Genomic DNA, 17751 nt, shown 5'->3' on the forward strand with positions numbered 1-17751 from the left:
TTTCCAACTAATCTTGTGTTTTCATGATTGACCAATTTCTAATTTTCAGACCAACGGGCCAAGTCGAGTTCAACTACCAGCCCGGAAAGAACCTCTCCAATGTAGTGAACGCATTCATCGACGACATTCTCGTTTCAGAGCGCAACTTGAAGACTTTTCAGCAGGCAGAGAAGGAGGACGCCCAGGAGGTCCAGGACGAGGAGGGAGTCACCGTGGGCAGCTATCATATCGACAAGTACAGTGTTGAGTATCTATCTGTCAACCAACAACACACAAAGCTGGTTTTTGTGATGATCCATGTTTCTGTGCTGACTCTCAAGTCACCGTTTGATTTCCTTCGAAAAATTAAAACGTTGTATTTGAACTCCGACCATGTCAAATTTGAGCAGTTCTTCAACTTAAATCTTGAAACTCTGGAGGAGAAGAAAGAAGAGGTCAAGGAAGAGCCACAGCCTGAGCTCAAGGAAGACAAGAAGAAATTGAAGGGGAACAAAAAGTCAAGAAAATGGAACCCTGACGGAACATTTTACGAGGAAAACGAGGAAACCTCAGATCTAGATTTTTCTACGGACTCGTCGGCCCCAAATCATGGATCTGCGAATCTCAATCAGTTGGTGGGCGACAAAGCTCATTTTGGATCCAAAACCAAGACAGGCGAGTTCTTGGTCAGCGATCTGTCGCAAGAAATGGATAAGATCTTGTCCATCACACCAAAAGCAAAGACAACAGAATCTACGTCCCAGCCGTTTGGTTTCCTTAGGAACATCATTGGAGGAAAGAAGATTACGAAGGATGATATCAAAAAGGTCAAATCAGCATTATCCACTCATCTGATCAAGAAAAATGTGGCTCCAGACGTGGCCAACTCTCTCATCTCGGAAATCGAAAAAGAACTGGTTGGCTCGACAACAGCAAATTTCACCTCTGTGCAGGACACCGCCAAGAAGAGCCTGGAGAAGCAGCTGATCAAGCTGCTCACACCGAATAATTCCATAGACCTGCTGAAGGAAATTCAGGCCAAGAAGGCCAGCAACAATCTCCCATACGTGATTTCGGTGGTTGGAGTTAACGGTGTTGGAAAATCCACCAATCTGTCAAAACTTGCGTACTGGCTATTGCAGAATAACTACCGTGTCCTAATCACGGCGTGCGATACCTTCAGATCCGGTGCTGTGGAGCAATTGCGCACCCACGTCAATAACTTGACGAAACTGTCTCCTGACCAGAAACAGATCGAGCTGTTTGAGGGTGGATACGGAGGAGCAGACCTGGTTGCCAAGATCGCCACGGGAGCCATCAAATACGCCAAGCAGAACAACTTTGACATCGTTTTGCTCGACACCGCCGGAAGAAGACACAACGACACACAGCTGATGGCTCCGCTGGCGTCGTTTGCCAAGGCTGCAAACCCAGACAAAATCATCATGGTCGGTGAGGCCCTTGTGGGTACTGACTCCGTTTTGCAGGCCCAAAATTTCAACAAGGCGTTTGGGTCCAATAGACACCTCGATTTCTTCATTGTTTCCAAATGTGACACTGTCGGCGATCTGATTGGGTCCATGGTCAACTTGGTCTATGCGACGGGCATTCCTATTTTGTTTGTTGGAAATGGCCAAACGTACACCGATCTGCGCACTTTGAGCGTTGACTGGGCCGTCAGCATGCTTATGTCCTAATCGAACTCGCCCTCGCTGTCAGATATGTCGAAATGGAGCTCTGCCTCCTCGGCCTGCTGGTGGACGTCTGTGAGCCCTGTAAGCTGTTCCAGATATTTCGGATTTTCCAGTGCCTGCTTCACAAACTCCCAGCCACGCGATTTGAACTCTTGCACTACGGAGACGGAGCACGCAGAGCAGTATCTGAAATTTTTGGCGCTCAGCTTGAGCATCTCGAAATTATGCAAAAATCCACGCAACTGGTGCGGGAGCGATCCCAGTACGGTGCACGAGTCCTGAGCTGAGTGGGGCGCATAGTGTCTGTCCGGATGCTGCAAAACAGAAACCATCAGCTCCACAGCCAATGATGCTGCCATCAAAGCGACTCCCGGCCGAGTCACCGTGCACATTTGATCCAGTGTTCTGTCTGTGGTAGAGTCGGACGGAGCGTACACGTCGTTGCAGAAATAACACCCCAGTCGCGACTCCTGTTGCTCCTCTGGAGGTTTTTCAGGGTTGATACACCCGTGTCGCATCACTAAATAGCTTTCGAATCCCAAAGCAGCATTAATCACTAGCTTGTTGTTCACGTTTCCCATGACGGTGGGCAGCCATCTGGTTTCGCGCGAGTCCATCAATAGGAATATCACATCGTGATCTTGCACAAGCTCCTCCAACTTGTCGAAATCCTGTTTTTGTTTTGTCTCGTCAGTAATTGGATGCCCTGCCATAGGCACCTCCAATGTGAAACCCTGAGCATCTACTAAAGGAAAAATGCGCTTCATGTTTTCTGCCGCGGTTTTGGCCTTGGGTTTGCCTCCGTCTATGCAGTCGATAAAATTGAACAGCGGCTGTCGAACAGGATTACTGAAAGACACTTTCCCGTTATCAACAAAAGTAATTTTGCGCACTCCCCATGCCAACAACGCGCGGCCGATGTATGACCCTAGCGTACCCGATCCAAGTAGCAGACACTTGGTCGACTTGATCCGGTCCAGATCGAGCGTAGGGACGATGCGCCATTTCATGAGTTTGAGATTGAGGTCAATAGCCTGGTCCGCCAGCTGCGAAGGATCGATCAAGGCACCGAGATCGGCCAGTTTCGGGCCCAGTTTCCCCTGCGACGTGCGCTCCCAGCCTGATATTTTCGGACCATCCACCTGTGATTGCAGTTTCAAAGCTATTTGGCGGGAAAAAGACTGGTTGTCGCGATGCACATCCACCACCACTTCGCGGTAGCCATACATGGCAAGCATGGTCAGAAAATTGCGCAGCACGTAAGAATAAGCGTCTGGCACAGCAGAGGTGTCAACAAATGCAACATGCAAAGGCGAGTCTGTGGAAATGGTGTGTAATTGGGCGAGGGGAACAGGTTTGCCGTCTCTGATGAGCGAAAATTGTGAGTCGGGTGCATCTCCACCCAGTGGACCCTCAGACGTGATCTGCCATTCGGAGTGCAGAGTGGGGAAGGCGAACCAGTAATAAAACTTGTACTTCTTGAGGTCTGCAAACGAGAAAACGGCAAATTGGGCTAACAAACTCGGATCCTGTAGCGCGGCTTTATTTTTGATAGAGTCGATTATCTTGCCCCCAGCCCGTGTCAGAAACTCCAGCTTGCTCTGCGATTTAAACTCTTCGAGGGTGTTGACGTTGGTGATTTCACCGCTGACAATAAACGCAGAGCGCGCCGGCAGTTGGGACTCGAGTTCCTGGTCAGAGGCAAAACTGATATCGTTTAGATTAATCGCTGGAGCCTGTCCGGGGGCTAGCCGTTTGTAATTGTAATATCCGTGTATTGGGCGCGAGGATTGGTCCAGTTTCAAAACATCGAGCTTCAATTGCGAGAGCTTGACGAAAAAGGACGAGTCGACAAATGATTGGGTATTTATATATTTGGGTTCCATAAGAGATAGAAATTAATAATCGTTCAAAATAATATTTAAAATAAATTATATTTTCATCATGTTTTCCAGACAATTTAGAACCACACTGCCACGCCAGGGAATCCGGGCATTTTCTGTCTCAAGAGCTGCAAGACAGGTCGTTGAGGTCAACTCGTTGGCCGAGTTCAAGGAGAACGTGCTCTCGCAAAAGGCCGCGTTTGTCGACTTCTACGCCTCATGGTGCGCTCCATGCAAAACCATCTCCCCAGTGGTGGAAAAGCTGTCCGAGACTCACAAAGACGTCAAGTTCTTTAAAGTGGACGTGGACAACGCTCAGGACGTTGCGATGGAGTACGGAATCAGCGCAATGCCGACGTTCATCACCTTCAAAGACGGCGTGAAAGACGGCCAATTTGTGGGTGCCAGTCCACAGGCCATCCAGCAGCTCGTGGTGGCTACCAAACAGTGAGAGAATAAACTTAATTAACTAATATATATATTAACCAAGGTTCATCTCGTCCAGTTCATCTAACAACTCGTCAATGTCGATCTGAGGAGCGTCGTCCTCTTCCTCCATGTCGTCCTCCTCAACAGGCTTGTTCTCGGCTCTGTACAAGTTGACAGTCTTTCTGAGCTCCTGGTCCTCCTCCAGCTCCTGCAAGAACAGCTCGTAGTCTCTCTCGGCCTTCTCTGCCTCCTGTCTGGCCTGCCTTGAGTCGACGATCTCGTCGGCAACCAGGTCTTTGTGCTCGTTCGCCATTCTCTTGAGCTTCCAGTTTCTGTGCTTCATACGCTTGTTCGAGCGCACGTAATGTTTCTTCACCAGCACCACATCCGGAATCGTGTCTGTGTTGAGCTCGTCGAACAGCTCGTTGTTGAAGTTCGAGTTGGTGAGGAAGTAGCCCAGAGCAGAATCTCCAGGGTGCAGGATTCCGCCCAAATGCGACCGCACATAGTACTCCTGGTCATTCGAGCCCATGTCGCTGGCGCGAGCCACCGTGACGTCGGCCAGAAGCCATCTGCCATTGCGCTGGCCCGTTGGCTCCACGTCGAGCACAATGAACTCCACCATCTGGGTAACATCTGCAAGAGCCACAAACGGCGTGCGCCAGAACACCTGTGCCAACAGGTCGCCGGTCTGCAGTGAGACAGGATCGATAAATTGCACCATGTTGCTCACCTTAGAGCACAGCACCAGCCGGGACATGTCTCCCATAGACTTGGCTAGCTTTTTGGGCAGCACCACCAGGTCGTCCTTACAAATGGGCACGATCTCGACGGAAAACGTGAATTTGTACTGCGACGTGCCGGAATGAATGTCCTGACTGATCAGCTCCTCACTTTTCTTCGACTTGATCGGCACCACGCTATTGAGAAAATCGATCATCTTGGCGGCATGGTTCCGCTGCGAGTAGTAGAAGTCCAGTCCGTCCTTCGACTCCTTGATAGAAATGGTGTCCATGTGTGCGTTGTGTTTCAAAATCAGCTGCTCCAGATACAGGAACGTTCTTTTGTGCTGCACTTTCTGTCTGATCTGGACGGCAGCACGCCAGGTGTTGGCGGTGTACGACTTGGCACAGTCGGGACACTGCATTGCCACGACGACGTACTCAACCTCGAAACTCTGCTGGATGATCGTGTTAGTCAGCGCCTCGCCCTGGACGGTCAGCTTGATGCGGATTCTTCTCGAATGCGGCTCTGTCCAGATAAACGAGGCATCTATGAGTCTCACCTTGTTCAGACCTTTCAATCTGCGCAGACAGATCGCCAGCAGTTCTCTGCTCTCGAGCTCGGCTCGCATCCACTGCTGGGGCGGCTGCAAAAACCGCTCGCAGTTACGACAAAAGGAGATGTTTGCCTCTCTAGGGATTCCTGCCGTGATATCCACGTTCAGCTTGATACAGTCGTAACACATGACAAGCCCCGTGGACCCGTCCATCGGCACACCACAGTTGCAGCACAGAACGGTGGCCTGTGGCTGCGCAGCCTGGGGGGTGAGCTGGGTATAATTAGACATGAAAAGTTTAGTAAAAAAATCCTTAAAAAATTTAATTATAAATTGAAATAAAATTGTAGCACAGCCGTGACAAAAGAAATACATCTACCTATGACCAACCTGCTTTCGTTACATGTCAAGAACCGCACTTCCGAAATCCGCGACATCCTCATGGCCGAGCGCACGACGCTCAGCTGGCTCAAGTTCTGCTCCGTGCTGTCTGTGTCCGCGACGGCGGTGTGTTTCCGCACAGACGACTCGTTCGGCCGCGCCATGGGCCTCATATTCGCCTGTCTCAGCCTCTTCACCCTCATGCTCGCCCTCTTCAACTATCTGCGCTCTGTGTATAGCTACCGGGCCGAGAAAACAGAAGTCATCAGCTCCGGCCTCACAGACACCTACCTCGCGCTTGTGATACTGGTGCTGCTGGGCATCAATATTGGCTTAATGGCCAAAGGAAGCGAAACAACGCTGGCTATATGAGCGCCAGAAAAACCAGACCCAGCCCAAAATGGGGCCCCATACCCGTAAGACGGGCTGCCGCGCCTGTGGTGCCGCTATCGGCGGCCGTCGACACCGCAGTCGACGACGCAACAGTGAAGCTGTTGCTCATGGCTGCATAGAATCCGCTAAAATCTGAATATTCCGTATAGTACGTGCTGTAGGCCTTCCAGACGTCCGACGCAACAGACTTGGCGTCAAAACCGCTGCCGGTCGACGCAACCGTCAAAAACGTCACGTCCGGTGTCACCCTGTCCGTGTAGACGAGCTCCTGGGTCGAGTGGTCCTTCGTGATGATGCTTACGTAAGCGCTCGGGTCCTGGACTTTGGAATTCGAGTTGGTGTTGGTGTGGATGAAGGCGGCCTCCTCGGAGAGACGGCTCGCGAAGGGCACTTTTGTGAACACGTACGAGTATGCGGCGTACGCGGAGCTGAGCTGGTTGGCCTTCAGCACGTTTTTGTCCTCGTACGCAACGAACATCTGCACCAGCTCGTCGTCTTCGTTTTCGATCACAAAGCGTTCCCACTGCGCCACGTTGTACTGCATGTCGTCGTTGATGGCGAGGAGCATTTCCTGTCGTGAAAAAGCCGCTGCCAGGCCTGCCAGGCTGGCAACCGTGCTAGCGAGCAAGCGGTGCATGAATAGGATAAATTAATTATTTTGGAGAAATTGAGGGCAGATCTGGTAGCCAGATCGGCAGCGAGACTGCGGCGAGATTGCGGCGAGAAAGTGGTACGGATCACAACCAGGCTAATGCTACAAGGAGCAGAGTTGCACAGAAACTCTCCACAGCTCTTAACACAACAGCTATGTTTACTAGTGCCAGGAGCGAGGTAAAGGAAATATATAACTTTTTTTCCACCCTATTATTATTATTGTTATGCTTTCCAACATCAAAGTGTATGTACGGTGCCGGGCGCGCAACGAGCGCGAGGTGGCCGAGAACGCGGGCGTCGTGGTGTCTGTGCCGTCGCGCGAGCAGATCGCTGTGTGTTCGGGCGCCCACCAGCGCACGTACGCGTTCGACCGTGTATTTGGCGCAGAGAGCGACCAGGAGTCGATTTTCGAGACGGTGGCCGAGCCGATGCTCGCACAGATCCTGGCAGGCTACAATTGCACTGTGTTTGCGTACGGGCAGACCGGCACGGGCAAGACTCACACGATGGTCGGCAATCTGGGCGTCGACCACAACAGGCTGCCCACAGACGCGGGCATCATCCCGCGGTCTGTGCACAAGCTATTCGAGCACCTCAAGAGCGTTCCGGACTACTCCGTGAAGGTGTCGTTTATTGAGCTATACAATGAGAATATTCGGGACCTGCTGGGTGACGAGTCACGCCCGCTCAAGATTTTTGACGACGCCGGGAAAAAGGGCGTTTTGGTGCAGGGGATCCACGAGGTGTACATCCGGACGGCGGCGGAAGGGCTGCGGCTGGCAGTGCAGGGGTCTGAGCGGCGCAAAGTGGCGAGCACGCGGTGCAACGACCTCTCGTCGCGGTCGCACACGGTGTTTTCCATCACGGTGCACATGCGCACGCAGGACTCGCAAAAGATGGGCGGCGAGGAGTTTGTCAAGGTAGGCAAGCTGAACCTGGTGGATCTGGGCGGGTCCGAGAATATCTCGCGGTCTGGCGCGACCAACCAGCGCGCCAAAGAGGCCGGCATGATAAACCAGTCGCTGCTGACGCTAGGGCGTGTGATCAACGCGCTCGTGGCCAACTCGCCGCACATCCCGTACCGCGAGTCGAAGCTGACACGGCTGTTACAGGACTCGCTTGGCGGACGCACCTGCACGAGCATCATCGCGACGCTGTCGCCGGCGAAAACGTCGCTCGAGGAGACGCTCAGCACTCTGGAGTACGCACACACAGCAAAAAGTATCCGCAACAAGCCACAGGTCAATGAGGTCGTCAACAAGAAAACGCTGATCAGTGAGTACATGGACGAGATCGAGCGGCTCACCAGAGACCTGAACGCTGCGCGCACGCAGAACGGCGTGTACCTGGACGAGGCCAGCTATGAGCAGCTGTGCCGCGAAAGCGAGAGCCGCCGGATCCGCGTGGAGGAGCTCGAGGCGCGTGTGGGCGGCCAGCAGGACCGGTTTGAGCGCGCACGCGAGCGCATAGATGCGCTGGAGAAGCAGTTGGAGCAGGAGCAGGCTGCAAATCGCGAGCTCGAGGCCCAGAAACAGCGTGTCGAGGACCGATTAGCCCAAGCGGTAGCAGAGACAAAGCAGCTCCAAAACATGCTCAGAGCTTACACAAAGACCAGCGTCGACGCAGCTGCGCTCGAGGATGAGCTCCTTGCGCTCCAGAATCACCGCGGCCGTCTAGTGCACCTGCTGGACGCCAACCAGCACCGCTGGGAGCATACACAGGGGCACGTGACCGCCTTTGCGCAGCAGCTGGACGGGTTGCTCGCGGACGCTGCTGCGGCGACGTCGGGCGAGCTGGGTGCATTGTGGGACGCCATAAGAGGCGATCTGGCCGCTGTGGCAACAGAGATGTCGCGGCTGAACTCGTCGTCGGTGGCACTGCTGCGCGCACGGTGCGTGGAGTCACGTGACGATTTTGAGTTGCGGTTGGGTGTTTTGGACGGCGGTGTGCACGAGCGACTGGGGGCCGTTGCACGCGACGTCACGGCGGCATTTCAGCTGTTTCTCGAGCGGCTGGGTGCAGACCGGGAGCTGGTAACGTCTTTGAAGGAGGAGTTGCGCAAGAGAGACGATCAGATTATGAGTATGCAAGCGGAGCTGAAAAAGTATCTGGAGAACGCGTTGGCACAGCGTCGGTTGGTGCTGGACCAGGAAAACGAAGAGCTGTTGAGGCTGGTGAGGCAAGCTGTTGAGCAGCAGGCCGGCAGACACAAGGCAGAGCTGGACAGCGTGGAGGAGCACGTGACCGGCGTGTTTGAAGCAATGGAGCAGATGCGCCAGAATCGGCCGGACGTTTTGGCGGAAGTGGACACGAAATTGGCCGACGACGAGACTTGTATTGCTGCTCAGTGCGATACGCTGCGGCAGCGGCTGGACGGCTGGCACGTCACCGAGTGGGAGAAGACACTGGCGCGGTTCCGAGATGAGTTTATTGCATGGGACGACGAGCGGCTGGAACAGGTTGACGACGTCTCGCGCAAGCTATGCGAGAACCTGGGACGTTTAGAAGCGTGTGTGGGCGAGCTGGAAACGAGATTCAGCTCAACAGTCGATTTGCGCGTGCGCGGGCTGCACGAGCTACAGACGCAGTGTAACGGTGCTTTACGGGACCTGAATGCCGAATTGGAGGACGGACTTGTGGGCTGTGAGGTTCTGGATGGTCAGTCGAAGATGCAGGAGACAAAGATCGTTGAGGCGATTACGCGGTGCAGCCAGCTGAGCAGTGCGGTGGCCGCGGTGCATGACGATCTAGCTGCCAGGCTGGAGCGGCTTGAAAAGGCATTTGGCGGAGAAAAAGCGCCGTTGAAACGCTCCTGGAACGACGATAAGGAGAACGTGCTGCCAGCGCGCAAGGAGCGGGTGCTGGGTGTGAAAGACGGCAACGCGAGGAGTGTCTCGTAGCAGCATAGGGACTAGCGCGCACCCCTGCACCGGCTCGTTTATATCGTATTTTTAAAAACCGAAGCGCACGACCTGCATATATATTTTAGCATTTGTGTATCTCAAAAACTTAAACACGCCTGATGAGTTCCAAGTAAGTACTAAATCGCAGCAAGCTAACCAGCCAGGGTCTTTGCCGACACCGCCGTCCACATTGCCGCTAAAGAGACGTTCTTCCAAACGTACCAGGAAGTCCGCAAAGTCCAGGGCCTGAACTCTCTGGAGCAGCTCTGGGCCGCGTACTACACATATCTGGGAAACGACATCTTTGCCACCGGACTACTGTTTTTCTGTTTGCACGAGCTGATGTACTTTGGCCGCTCGCTGCCCTGGTTCATAATAGACCGCATCCCGTACTTCAGAAAGTACAAGATCCAGGACGCCAAGCTGCCTTCCAACAGAGAGCAATGGGAGTGCCTCAAGTCTGTTCTAATTTCGCATTTCATGGTCGAGGCGTTTCCTATCTGGTTTTTCCATCCGGTGTGTGAAAAGATCGGAATCAGCTACGAGGTGCCATTCCCTTCGCTCAAGACCATAGCTTTGCAGGTGTCCATTTTCTTTTTGCTCGAGGACGCTTGGCATTATTGGTTCCACAGAGGACTGCACTACGGCTCGTTCTACAAGTACATCCACAAGCAGCACCACCGGTACGCTGCTCCTTTCGGTCTTGCCGCAGAGTATGCCCACCCGATCGAGGTGATGCTGCTTGGGTTTGGCACCGTGGGCATCCCGATCGTGTGGTGCTACTTCACCAGAAACCTCCACTTGTTCACGATCTGTATCTGGATCACGCTCAGACTGTACCAGGCTGTGGACGCCCACTCCGGATACGAGTTCCCTTGGTCGCTGCACCACTTCCTGCCGATCTGGGCTGGGGCAGACCACCATGACGAGCACCACCACCACTTCATTGGCAACTACGCCTCGTCGTTCCGGATGTGGGACTTTTTCTTGGATACCGAGGCCGGCAACACGGCCAAGCTGAACCGCGAGAGAAAGGCCAAGCTGAAGGGCGAGAAGAAGGCCAAGCTGAAGGAGTGAGCTATCTGCCCGTGTTTAACATTGGCAGCACATATTGGAAAATCACAGGTGAAAAAAAACGGTGAAAAATTCAAGGTGAAAAATAAAGAAAGAAAATAGAGTATTCTCTTCGCTTGAGCATTGTAAGTATCTCGCTGATGATAAACTCACAGACCTGTACCGACGTTTGAGGAGGAAACATATTGCCTTTACTGAGGGATGCTAACCATTAGAACGTGTTTTATAGTAATAAAAGCTAATTGAGAAACATCGTAAGAGTAGACCGAGGGTGGAAGGGCGAGGTGAAGCCTCGAGTGAAGCCTCGAGTTTTGAAGGCTTCAATTCTTGCTGGCCGTTGCCAAGATGCAATTTGGCTTTTTGCCCTACTAGTATTCCTTGACTAAATTCAATTATTTATCATACTGATCGCTTATTTCTTAGCAGTCAGTCTTCTGAGGTAGAAGGCCAACTCCTCACCCTCCAAAATGTAACCGTCACATCTTCCAGATTGACCTGGTCTGGACGAAATGCAAGCGTACAGCTTACCAGATCCGAACTGTGAAGAAACAGCAGGCTCGATCTTGGCGTCCCCAGCACGGGCAGCAAGCTTTCTCTGCAACTTGTTGCTCTTCTTGACTTCTTCCTCAGCAGCCTTGGTCTTCTTTCCAAGGGTAACACCGTAATGTTGCTCGAAATATTGCTTGAAAGGAGTAGCGTCGATTTGGACGATGGCAGACTTGGTCAATGTGTTGGTTCTCACCAATTCGTTATTGGATGGGTGGTACACCACACCGGAAACTCTGGTCTTTCTAGAAATTCCCTCAGAGGCCCACGAGAAGTTACCAGTCTCGATTCTCAAAGCTCTGTACTTGACATTTCCACCTCTGGTTCTGACGGCGTGGATTCTCTTGGTACCGATCTTGGTGTTGGCACCTTGTCTTCCCAACTCAAACTTTCTCTTCTTTCTGAACTGGGCTCTTTTAGCACCGGTAGCAGCTCTCTTGTGACGAGAATCCCTGGAAATACCCATGTTGGTTAGTGAAAAATAAAAAAATGGATGAGAATTTTTAAATATCAAACACCAGCTAACAAGCCAGCCCGGTGCGACGTCACGTGGGAAAGTTGTTTCTAATCTCTTTTTTTTTCTTACACCGCCTAGTTTGAAATATTTTCTGCTTTACATAATCATGTCCGAAACTATTACAGTCTACGACCAGGTCGAAATAGAGGACTTCGTGTTCGACCCCACACAGAGGATCTTCACATACCCCTGTCCCTGCGGCGACCGTTTTCAGATCGGTCTCGACGACATGCTCGATGGGGAGGACATCGCTGTGTGTCCGTCCTGTTCGCTCATGGTCAAGATCATCTTTGACGAGGAAGACCTGGCCGAGTACGTCGACAGCTAGTCTCCCAAATCATCTTGGTGTACCTCCGGCCATCTTGATCACCACACCAAGCACCACCGCCAACAGCACATATATCCCCCATCCGTTTTCGCCGTGACCGCTTTGTTCGCTCTGGGCTTTGATCTGTTTCGCCCTGATCTGGTCCTCTGGGTCCAGAATTGCCGGTTTTGCCTGCTCCGGCGTTGCAGGCTCCGGCTCCTTGTATGTACGGTTTTCTTGGGCCAGGTCTGCAAAGATCTCAACAAATCGCGGGTCGCCCAGATTGTATTCTCTCGATTTTAATGCCAATTGTCGCCTAGTTCGCTCCGACGTCACCACGCTTCCTGTAGTCTGCTCCTCGCTCGTCATGAACGACAGCAGCCCCGTTACTATTGTCGCCACGGACCACGACGGGTTCCACGTATCCTCATGGAAATCGCTCATGCTGAGACAGATCCGGGTGTTCACTTGGAACCTGCCGGATGGCGTCAGCATTTTGATTGCTGGCGGGCGGAAGGGATAGTCGGAGGGGAAAATCACTAAGCCATGATACTGCCCATTTTCGTATGGAGTGCCTGGAGGCCCTGTGATCACGTAGTGCCATTCAAGGATGTTTTCCTCGCTTGGTCTGCACAGAATGTATGGCGGCGGATTTTCCTGGATCTGCTTATATTCTTTTGTCAATCGCTTGTATGCCTGTTTGGATGCCATTAAGTGGGAAATAATTTAATTAAAATAAATTAAATAAATGTCGCTTCAAAAGCCCCCAAACTCGATCAAGATTATCGCGGGCAACTCGCATCCACAGTTCGCAGAGCAGATAGCTGGCTACCTGAACTTGCAAATCGCAGACATCCACGTGATCGATTTTGCGAACCAGGAAAGTGCGGTGCTGGTGAAGGAAAGTATCCGGGATGAAGACGTTTACATCATCCAGACCGGATGTGGAGGACCGGAGAAATTGAATGATCATTTAATGGAACTCCTTTTCATGATCCACGCCTGCAAGGCGGCATCTGCACGAAGGATCACTGCAGTGGTTCCGAATTTTCCCTACGCGAGACAAGACAGGAAAGACAAAAGCAGAGTGGCCATTTCGGCGAAGCTGGTTGCAAACCTGCTGGTGACTGCTGGCTGTCATCACGTTATTACGATGGACTTGCATGCGTCGCAGATCCAAGGTTTTTTCAACATCCCTGTGGACAATTTATATGCGGAACCCGAGGTGCTCAAGTACGTCAAACTGAAGCTCGGGACTACAGATATAATAATGGTGTCGCCCGATGCCGGTGGGGCAAAGAGAGTTGCGTCATTGGCTGATAAGTTGGATACGCCGTTTGCATTAATTCACAAGGAGCGGGCTAAGGCCAACGAGGTGAGCCGCATGGTGCTGGTGGGAGACGTAAAAGGCAAAGTGTGTGTTTTGGTCGACGACATGGCTGACACATGCGGCACCTTGTGCAAGGCGTCAGATCTGCTACTCGAAAGGGGGGCCAGATCTGTGATTGCCATAGTGACACACGGCATCTTCAGTGGTCAGGCACTGGCAAGGATCAACCAAGGGTCGCTGGAGAAGATCGTCTGTACGAACTCAATGCCGCTCTCCAACATGGCAGAAGTATGCGGGAAGCTGGAAATCATTGACATAAGCCCGACGCTGGCCGAAGCCATCAGACGCCTTCACAATGGAGAGTCTGTGTCCTACTTGTTTAACAACCCTGTTTAATACACTGTCATGTGACCTAACGCAGTCGATACATGTACACGTAGATGTGGAAAAATAAAGTTTTTCGGCACTTCGTATCCACTGTCGGATCCAATCACAAGGGGAAATCTTTTCGCGTTTTCTGGCTATAGAATAATCACCAACAAGAGAAAACAACTTCGAGCGGCTTTTCTAGGCGGTAAACGCAGAATACGTGCAGGCGCGCCATTCCTTTGCAGTTACCGAAGTGCGTCCTGCCTGATGATCCTTTTGTGGTGGGCAGTGCATTAAACACGATATGCACTCGAAAAAAACTGCGGGCCTGAATAGGAGCCTTCAGTTTGAAAGGGGCCCCATGGCACCTGACGGTAGCTGCTACTGCGAGCAATGCTGGTTGCTGCCAATAGAGATCCCGCCTTTTTCCCTCAGAACTGCTCTTGCCGCTCAGCCGTCATATTTGACACATCGGCCGATCACGGACGCGAGAATGTGATCATGTGCATGGGATACATAGCACGCAAATCTCGGTCTTCGCTCTCTGGCCCGTAATCGTAGCCGCTCCAACAATCGGAAGCATGTTTGACATCCGATTTTGGCAGTATTTTCCTATTGACCTGCCTGTATCTGCCCCCCAATAGCCAGAATGTACCATCAATTCCTTTGTCTGGTCTTTGATACAGTCGTGCCTTCCACCAATAATGAACTGCCTTGTTCATCGACAAGACCCCCCGTGTATTCAATTATTTCGATATGCACATGCACCTATGTTGCATAAACAATGCATCATTTAATGCATTGTTGAAACTGATTGAAAATTTGACAAGGTGTAGCAATGTATAGGACCCATATTGACCGCTCTGGACAACGAATAAAATCCACGGAAGTCGGAGTGAACATTAAATATTAGAGACTCAGCCATCTAGGTCATCTCCTAGAATCGTCTTCTGCATACGAAGACGTTGATTGAACCTGCTGTTTTGGTTTTCATGCACTAGTCGCTCATGCCTTTGTAGAGAATCTTTCCTTCTGAATTTCTTACCGCATCCTTCCCTCGGACACACATTCGGCTTCTTTTTCTTCGGATCGATATCAGTCTCGTTAATTTTTGGCTTCGACAGAGTCCGGACGTCAAGTTCGATGCCCTCTTGGAACTTGAGTCGTAGTAAATTTTCCAGTGTCTCTGAGTGTTGCGACAAACAATGGCGTCTAAGCTCGGGTTTCCTCGGGAGCCCTATGATTCGGTACGGACAGTCTTTCACCGGACACTTGTTGGATCTCACGAGCTTGTACTTTTCTAAATGAAGGATAAAGCTTTCCACCGTGGTGAACTGCTCGGTGCAGTGGCTGCACTTGTACGAGCTCCCCTTTTTCGGAACCGAGTTCAGCAGCTCCCAAAGTGAAGAATCTTTTTGCAACTGTTCAACCTGCGACAGTGCGGACTCCTCGGTGTCCAGCAACACATTTTTGGGTAGAGAACGTCTTTGGTCACGCGCTTTAAATGTAGTTTGTGTGTCTTCGAACGAAAGCGATTTGGAGCGTTTCAACAAGGAATTGGAGCGGTCTTCCAACTGGAACTGCGGAACCGGCCACCCAAACCCCATGATGGGGGGCTGCTGGTATTGATGGGGCTGCGCATGCGAAACTTCTGTCTCATCCTTCTTGATGTCGAAGATCAGATCGGCAGCGCTGCTTGGCTTGTCGCTGAAGGACGAGTCGGGTGTAAATTGTTGTCTTTGGTAGTTAGGGGATTGGTACGAATAGTGGGCCTGTGCCTGTGCTAGTGGGTTTGCACTCAACTGCTGAAAATGACCTATTTGAAAGGGGGCAATTGAAGAGTATGATGAATATTGCGTCTGTTGCGGGAAGCCATTAGCATAGGGGACAAAGTAGCCAGCCTGGTCCAGGAAATTTGGATCCTGCTGCTGCTGATAATGGTGCACTGAAAAGTTATGCTGATCATATGGTGATTGCCAAGTGGGAATCTGTTTTTCTTCAGACATTAGCATTGTCCCACGTCTACGAAAGCGCACTTTCAGAATGCAATTTAAAGGTCACGAGCGTAAAGTGTAATGACGGGAAGATGCAGTGATGCATGGATGCCTATCAGGAGGCAACTAAAGAATAAGTATTCAACAAGGAGGTTCGATAAAGAGGGAAGAAATCATCGCTTATAAATAGGATATGGGAAACGCACGAAAAAAAAGCCAATCTATGCGGGTAGAGTTCAGATCTGTAATTTATTCCTACATGCACACTTTGGATGCGATACATCGTTTTCTGGTGCAGCCTCCGCAAGGCGGCGGCTTATCTTCGTATGCGCTACTACCACACTGATCCAGCTGCTATGCAAATTGGTTTTTATTCGCAACATCCATGCTACATATGGTTATGCAAGGCAATGCAGCCGCAGCGGCAATCTTCACACACGCAGAGTATGCCACGAGTACATGATCTTCAATTGTCTTCCGACTAGAGAATTCAAGCATTTTATTCGAATGTCCTTCTTTTGCGTTCACTGTTCATGCCAGCGCTGCGCTTCGCAAGGTCTGCCCAGTACCTGGCCTTTGCCAAGTCTTTTTCGCATCCGATTCCCAGTTCATAAAAACGCTGCAACAAAAGCATCGCCTTCACCATTCCACACCCAGCTGCACGTAGAGCCCATGCAAATGCCTCATCGTAGTCCTGCTTCAAATTGTCGCTACCGACAAAATACCACGAACATAACCCCATCATGCCGTCCACATCCCCACTGCTCGCTGCCATGTTATAAAAGTGTATCGATAAGTCGGCGTTCGGCTCCACAAGCTTGCCCACCTCGTAAAATTTGCCAAGCAACGAGGCTGACTTTGCGTGTCCTAGGGACGCCGCATGGAAAAACAGCTTGATGGCATACTTGGTGTCCTGGATCACAATGTCTCTGAATCCGTTGAGAAAGATCATACCCAGCTCATACGGCGCGCCACAGGACAGCTCGGAAGCTACCTCGGTAGCTCGCTTTAACCAGCTGATTCCCTGTCTCTTTGTGATTATGTCATCAGGAAGCCCCATCAGCCCTTTGAAACAATAGATTCCGTACTCCATCATGGCGACCGGGTGATTGTTCAATGCGGCTATCTCGAGAAACTTGACCACTTTCCGGGAATCCGGGGAACAGCCCCAACCCTTACGGTAGCACACGGCGGTCCTATACGCCCCCTCTGCATGTCGGGCCTTTCCGGCTGCTTCGAAGTAGCTGAGGGCTTTTGAATCGTCGGACTTGCCAAACATTCCTACTGCGTAAGAGTCTCCCAGAAAGTACTGTGCGTCGACGCACCCTCCGCGCGAGCTTCGCTTCAACAAATCGTGGGCCTCCAGTAGATACTCTTTTCGTTTTTTCGTTTCCGCGGCATCGTCGGGCTTTATCGTGAGACCGTTGCGCACCAGAATTTGGGCATACGAAAACTGAACTTCGGGGTCTCGTATTTTCTTTGCGTTGCGCCCGTACAACTCCAGCACTTTCTCTGTTGACACCAGCGAGACCGAGCAGGGCCCCAACGTGTGCTGCAAAAACTCATGCGAGTCTGTGGCACTGGAAAGGTGCATTATGGGTGACATGATGTGATTCTGCGTAAATATCTCGGCTTTGGGGGTAAAACTCAGATGACTGGGTATTGACCTTTCTGAGAACGTTTCCGAGTCCTCTTTTCTCAGACCCAGAGGCGATTCGGGGATTGAAGGGGTTTTCACCGATTTGGCTGGCGTTTTGTGCACTGTCTTCTGTGGCGCCTCTGGCTCGCTCGACACAGACAGTGAGGCAAACGTATCGCGACTTTGCGCATGGCTGTCGAGCTCGGCAGACGGCGGTAAGGGCCCCGAGCCTGAGCAAGACGCCAGCGTCTGCTGCGCACTGACAAACGAGTTTTGCAGGCTTTCCTTGGAGCTGCTGGCCGTGTAGCCAGGGCTGGAGTGCGGGTATGAGGGGGGCTGCATGCTTAACGGAGACGTGTGCGTGGAGGTGTTTTTGTGGC

The 17751-nt window shown here is 51.7% G+C and overlaps 13 protein-coding genes across 13 annotated transcripts; 6 read left to right on the forward strand and 7 right to left on the reverse strand.

Annotated features, from left to right (window-relative positions):
* Nucleotides 1-23: 23 nt before the first annotated feature.
* Nucleotides 24-1676, forward strand: HPODL_03850 (Signal recognition particle (SRP) receptor-alpha subunit; the record flags this gene model as incomplete). Its single annotated transcript, XM_014078623.1, has 1 exon — nt 24-1676. The coding sequence occupies one exon, from the start codon at nt 24-26 to the stop codon at nt 1674-1676; it is 1653 nt and encodes a 550-aa protein (XP_013934098.1).
* Nucleotides 1673-3559, reverse strand: HPODL_03851 (Ubiquitin-like modifier-activating enzyme ATG7; the record flags this gene model as incomplete). The annotated part of the gene is made up of 1 exon (XM_014078624.1): nt 1673-3559. The coding sequence occupies one exon, from the start codon at nt 3557-3559 to the stop codon at nt 1673-1675; it is 1887 nt and encodes a 628-aa protein (XP_013934099.1).
* Nucleotides 3560-3617: 58 nt separating this feature from the next.
* HPODL_03852 (Thioredoxin) lies at nt 3618-4007 on the forward strand (the record flags this gene model as incomplete). Its single annotated transcript, XM_014078625.1, has 1 exon — nt 3618-4007. The coding sequence occupies one exon, from the start codon at nt 3618-3620 to the stop codon at nt 4005-4007; it is 390 nt and encodes a 129-aa protein (XP_013934100.1).
* A 30-nt stretch (nt 4008-4037) lies between these two features.
* On the reverse strand, nt 4038-5555 carry HPODL_03853 (60S ribosomal export protein NMD3; the record flags this gene model as incomplete). The annotated part of the gene is made up of 1 exon (XM_014078626.1): nt 4038-5555. One exon carries the CDS (start codon nt 5553-5555, stop codon nt 4038-4040), a length of 1518 nt encoding a protein of 505 aa, XP_013934101.1.
* A 454-nt stretch (nt 5556-6009) lies between these two features.
* Nucleotides 6010-6675, reverse strand: HPODL_05234 (uncharacterized protein; the record flags this gene model as incomplete). Its single annotated transcript, XM_014078627.1, has 1 exon — nt 6010-6675. One exon carries the CDS (start codon nt 6673-6675, stop codon nt 6010-6012), a length of 666 nt encoding a protein of 221 aa, XP_013934102.1.
* A 241-nt stretch (nt 6676-6916) lies between these two features.
* HPODL_05235 (uncharacterized protein) lies at nt 6917-9592 on the forward strand (the record flags this gene model as incomplete). Its single annotated transcript, XM_014078628.1, has 1 exon — nt 6917-9592. One exon carries the CDS (start codon nt 6917-6919, stop codon nt 9590-9592), a length of 2676 nt encoding a protein of 891 aa, XP_013934103.1.
* A 122-nt stretch (nt 9593-9714) lies between these two features.
* On the forward strand, nt 9715-10672 carry HPODL_05236 (Methylsterol monooxygenase; the record flags this gene model as incomplete). Its single annotated transcript, XM_014078629.1, has 2 exons — nt 9715-9725; nt 9760-10672. 2 exons carry the CDS (start codon nt 9715-9717, stop codon nt 10670-10672), a joined length of 924 nt encoding a protein of 307 aa, XP_013934104.1.
* A 409-nt stretch (nt 10673-11081) lies between these two features.
* Nucleotides 11082-11681, reverse strand: HPODL_03855 (40S ribosomal protein S8-A; the record flags this gene model as incomplete). The annotated part of the gene is made up of 1 exon (XM_014078630.1): nt 11082-11681. The coding sequence occupies one exon, from the start codon at nt 11679-11681 to the stop codon at nt 11082-11084; it is 600 nt and encodes a 199-aa protein (XP_013934105.1).
* Nucleotides 11682-11838: 157 nt separating this feature from the next.
* On the forward strand, nt 11839-12060 carry HPODL_03856 (Diphthamide biosynthesis protein 3; the record flags this gene model as incomplete). Its single annotated transcript, XM_014078631.1, has 1 exon — nt 11839-12060. One exon carries the CDS (start codon nt 11839-11841, stop codon nt 12058-12060), a length of 222 nt encoding a protein of 73 aa, XP_013934106.1.
* Nucleotides 12061-12069: 9 nt separating this feature from the next.
* HPODL_03857 (Ubiquitin-conjugating enzyme E2 6) lies at nt 12070-12750 on the reverse strand (the record flags this gene model as incomplete). The annotated part of the gene is made up of 1 exon (XM_014078632.1): nt 12070-12750. One exon carries the CDS (start codon nt 12748-12750, stop codon nt 12070-12072), a length of 681 nt encoding a protein of 226 aa, XP_013934107.1.
* Nucleotides 12751-12787: 37 nt separating this feature from the next.
* On the forward strand, nt 12788-13765 carry HPODL_03858 (Ribose-phosphate pyrophosphokinase 2; the record flags this gene model as incomplete). Its single annotated transcript, XM_014078633.1, has 1 exon — nt 12788-13765. One exon carries the CDS (start codon nt 12788-12790, stop codon nt 13763-13765), a length of 978 nt encoding a protein of 325 aa, XP_013934108.1.
* An 890-nt stretch (nt 13766-14655) lies between these two features.
* On the reverse strand, nt 14656-15750 carry HPODL_03859 (Zinc finger protein RME1; the record flags this gene model as incomplete). The annotated part of the gene is made up of 1 exon (XM_014078634.1): nt 14656-15750. The coding sequence occupies one exon, from the start codon at nt 15748-15750 to the stop codon at nt 14656-14658; it is 1095 nt and encodes a 364-aa protein (XP_013934109.1).
* Nucleotides 15751-16231: 481 nt separating this feature from the next.
* On the reverse strand, nt 16232-17713 carry HPODL_03860 (Protein SKT5; the record flags this gene model as incomplete). The annotated part of the gene is made up of 1 exon (XM_014078635.1): nt 16232-17713. One exon carries the CDS (start codon nt 17711-17713, stop codon nt 16232-16234), a length of 1482 nt encoding a protein of 493 aa, XP_013934110.1.
* Between the last annotated feature and the right edge of the window lie 38 nt (nt 17714-17751).

Source organism: Ogataea parapolymorpha, chromosome V (genome assembly GCF_000187245.1).
Source record: "Ogataea parapolymorpha DL-1 chromosome V, whole genome shotgun sequence".
In the NCBI taxonomy this organism is placed as follows: domain Eukaryota; kingdom Fungi; phylum Ascomycota; class Pichiomycetes; order Pichiales; family Pichiaceae; genus Ogataea; species Ogataea parapolymorpha.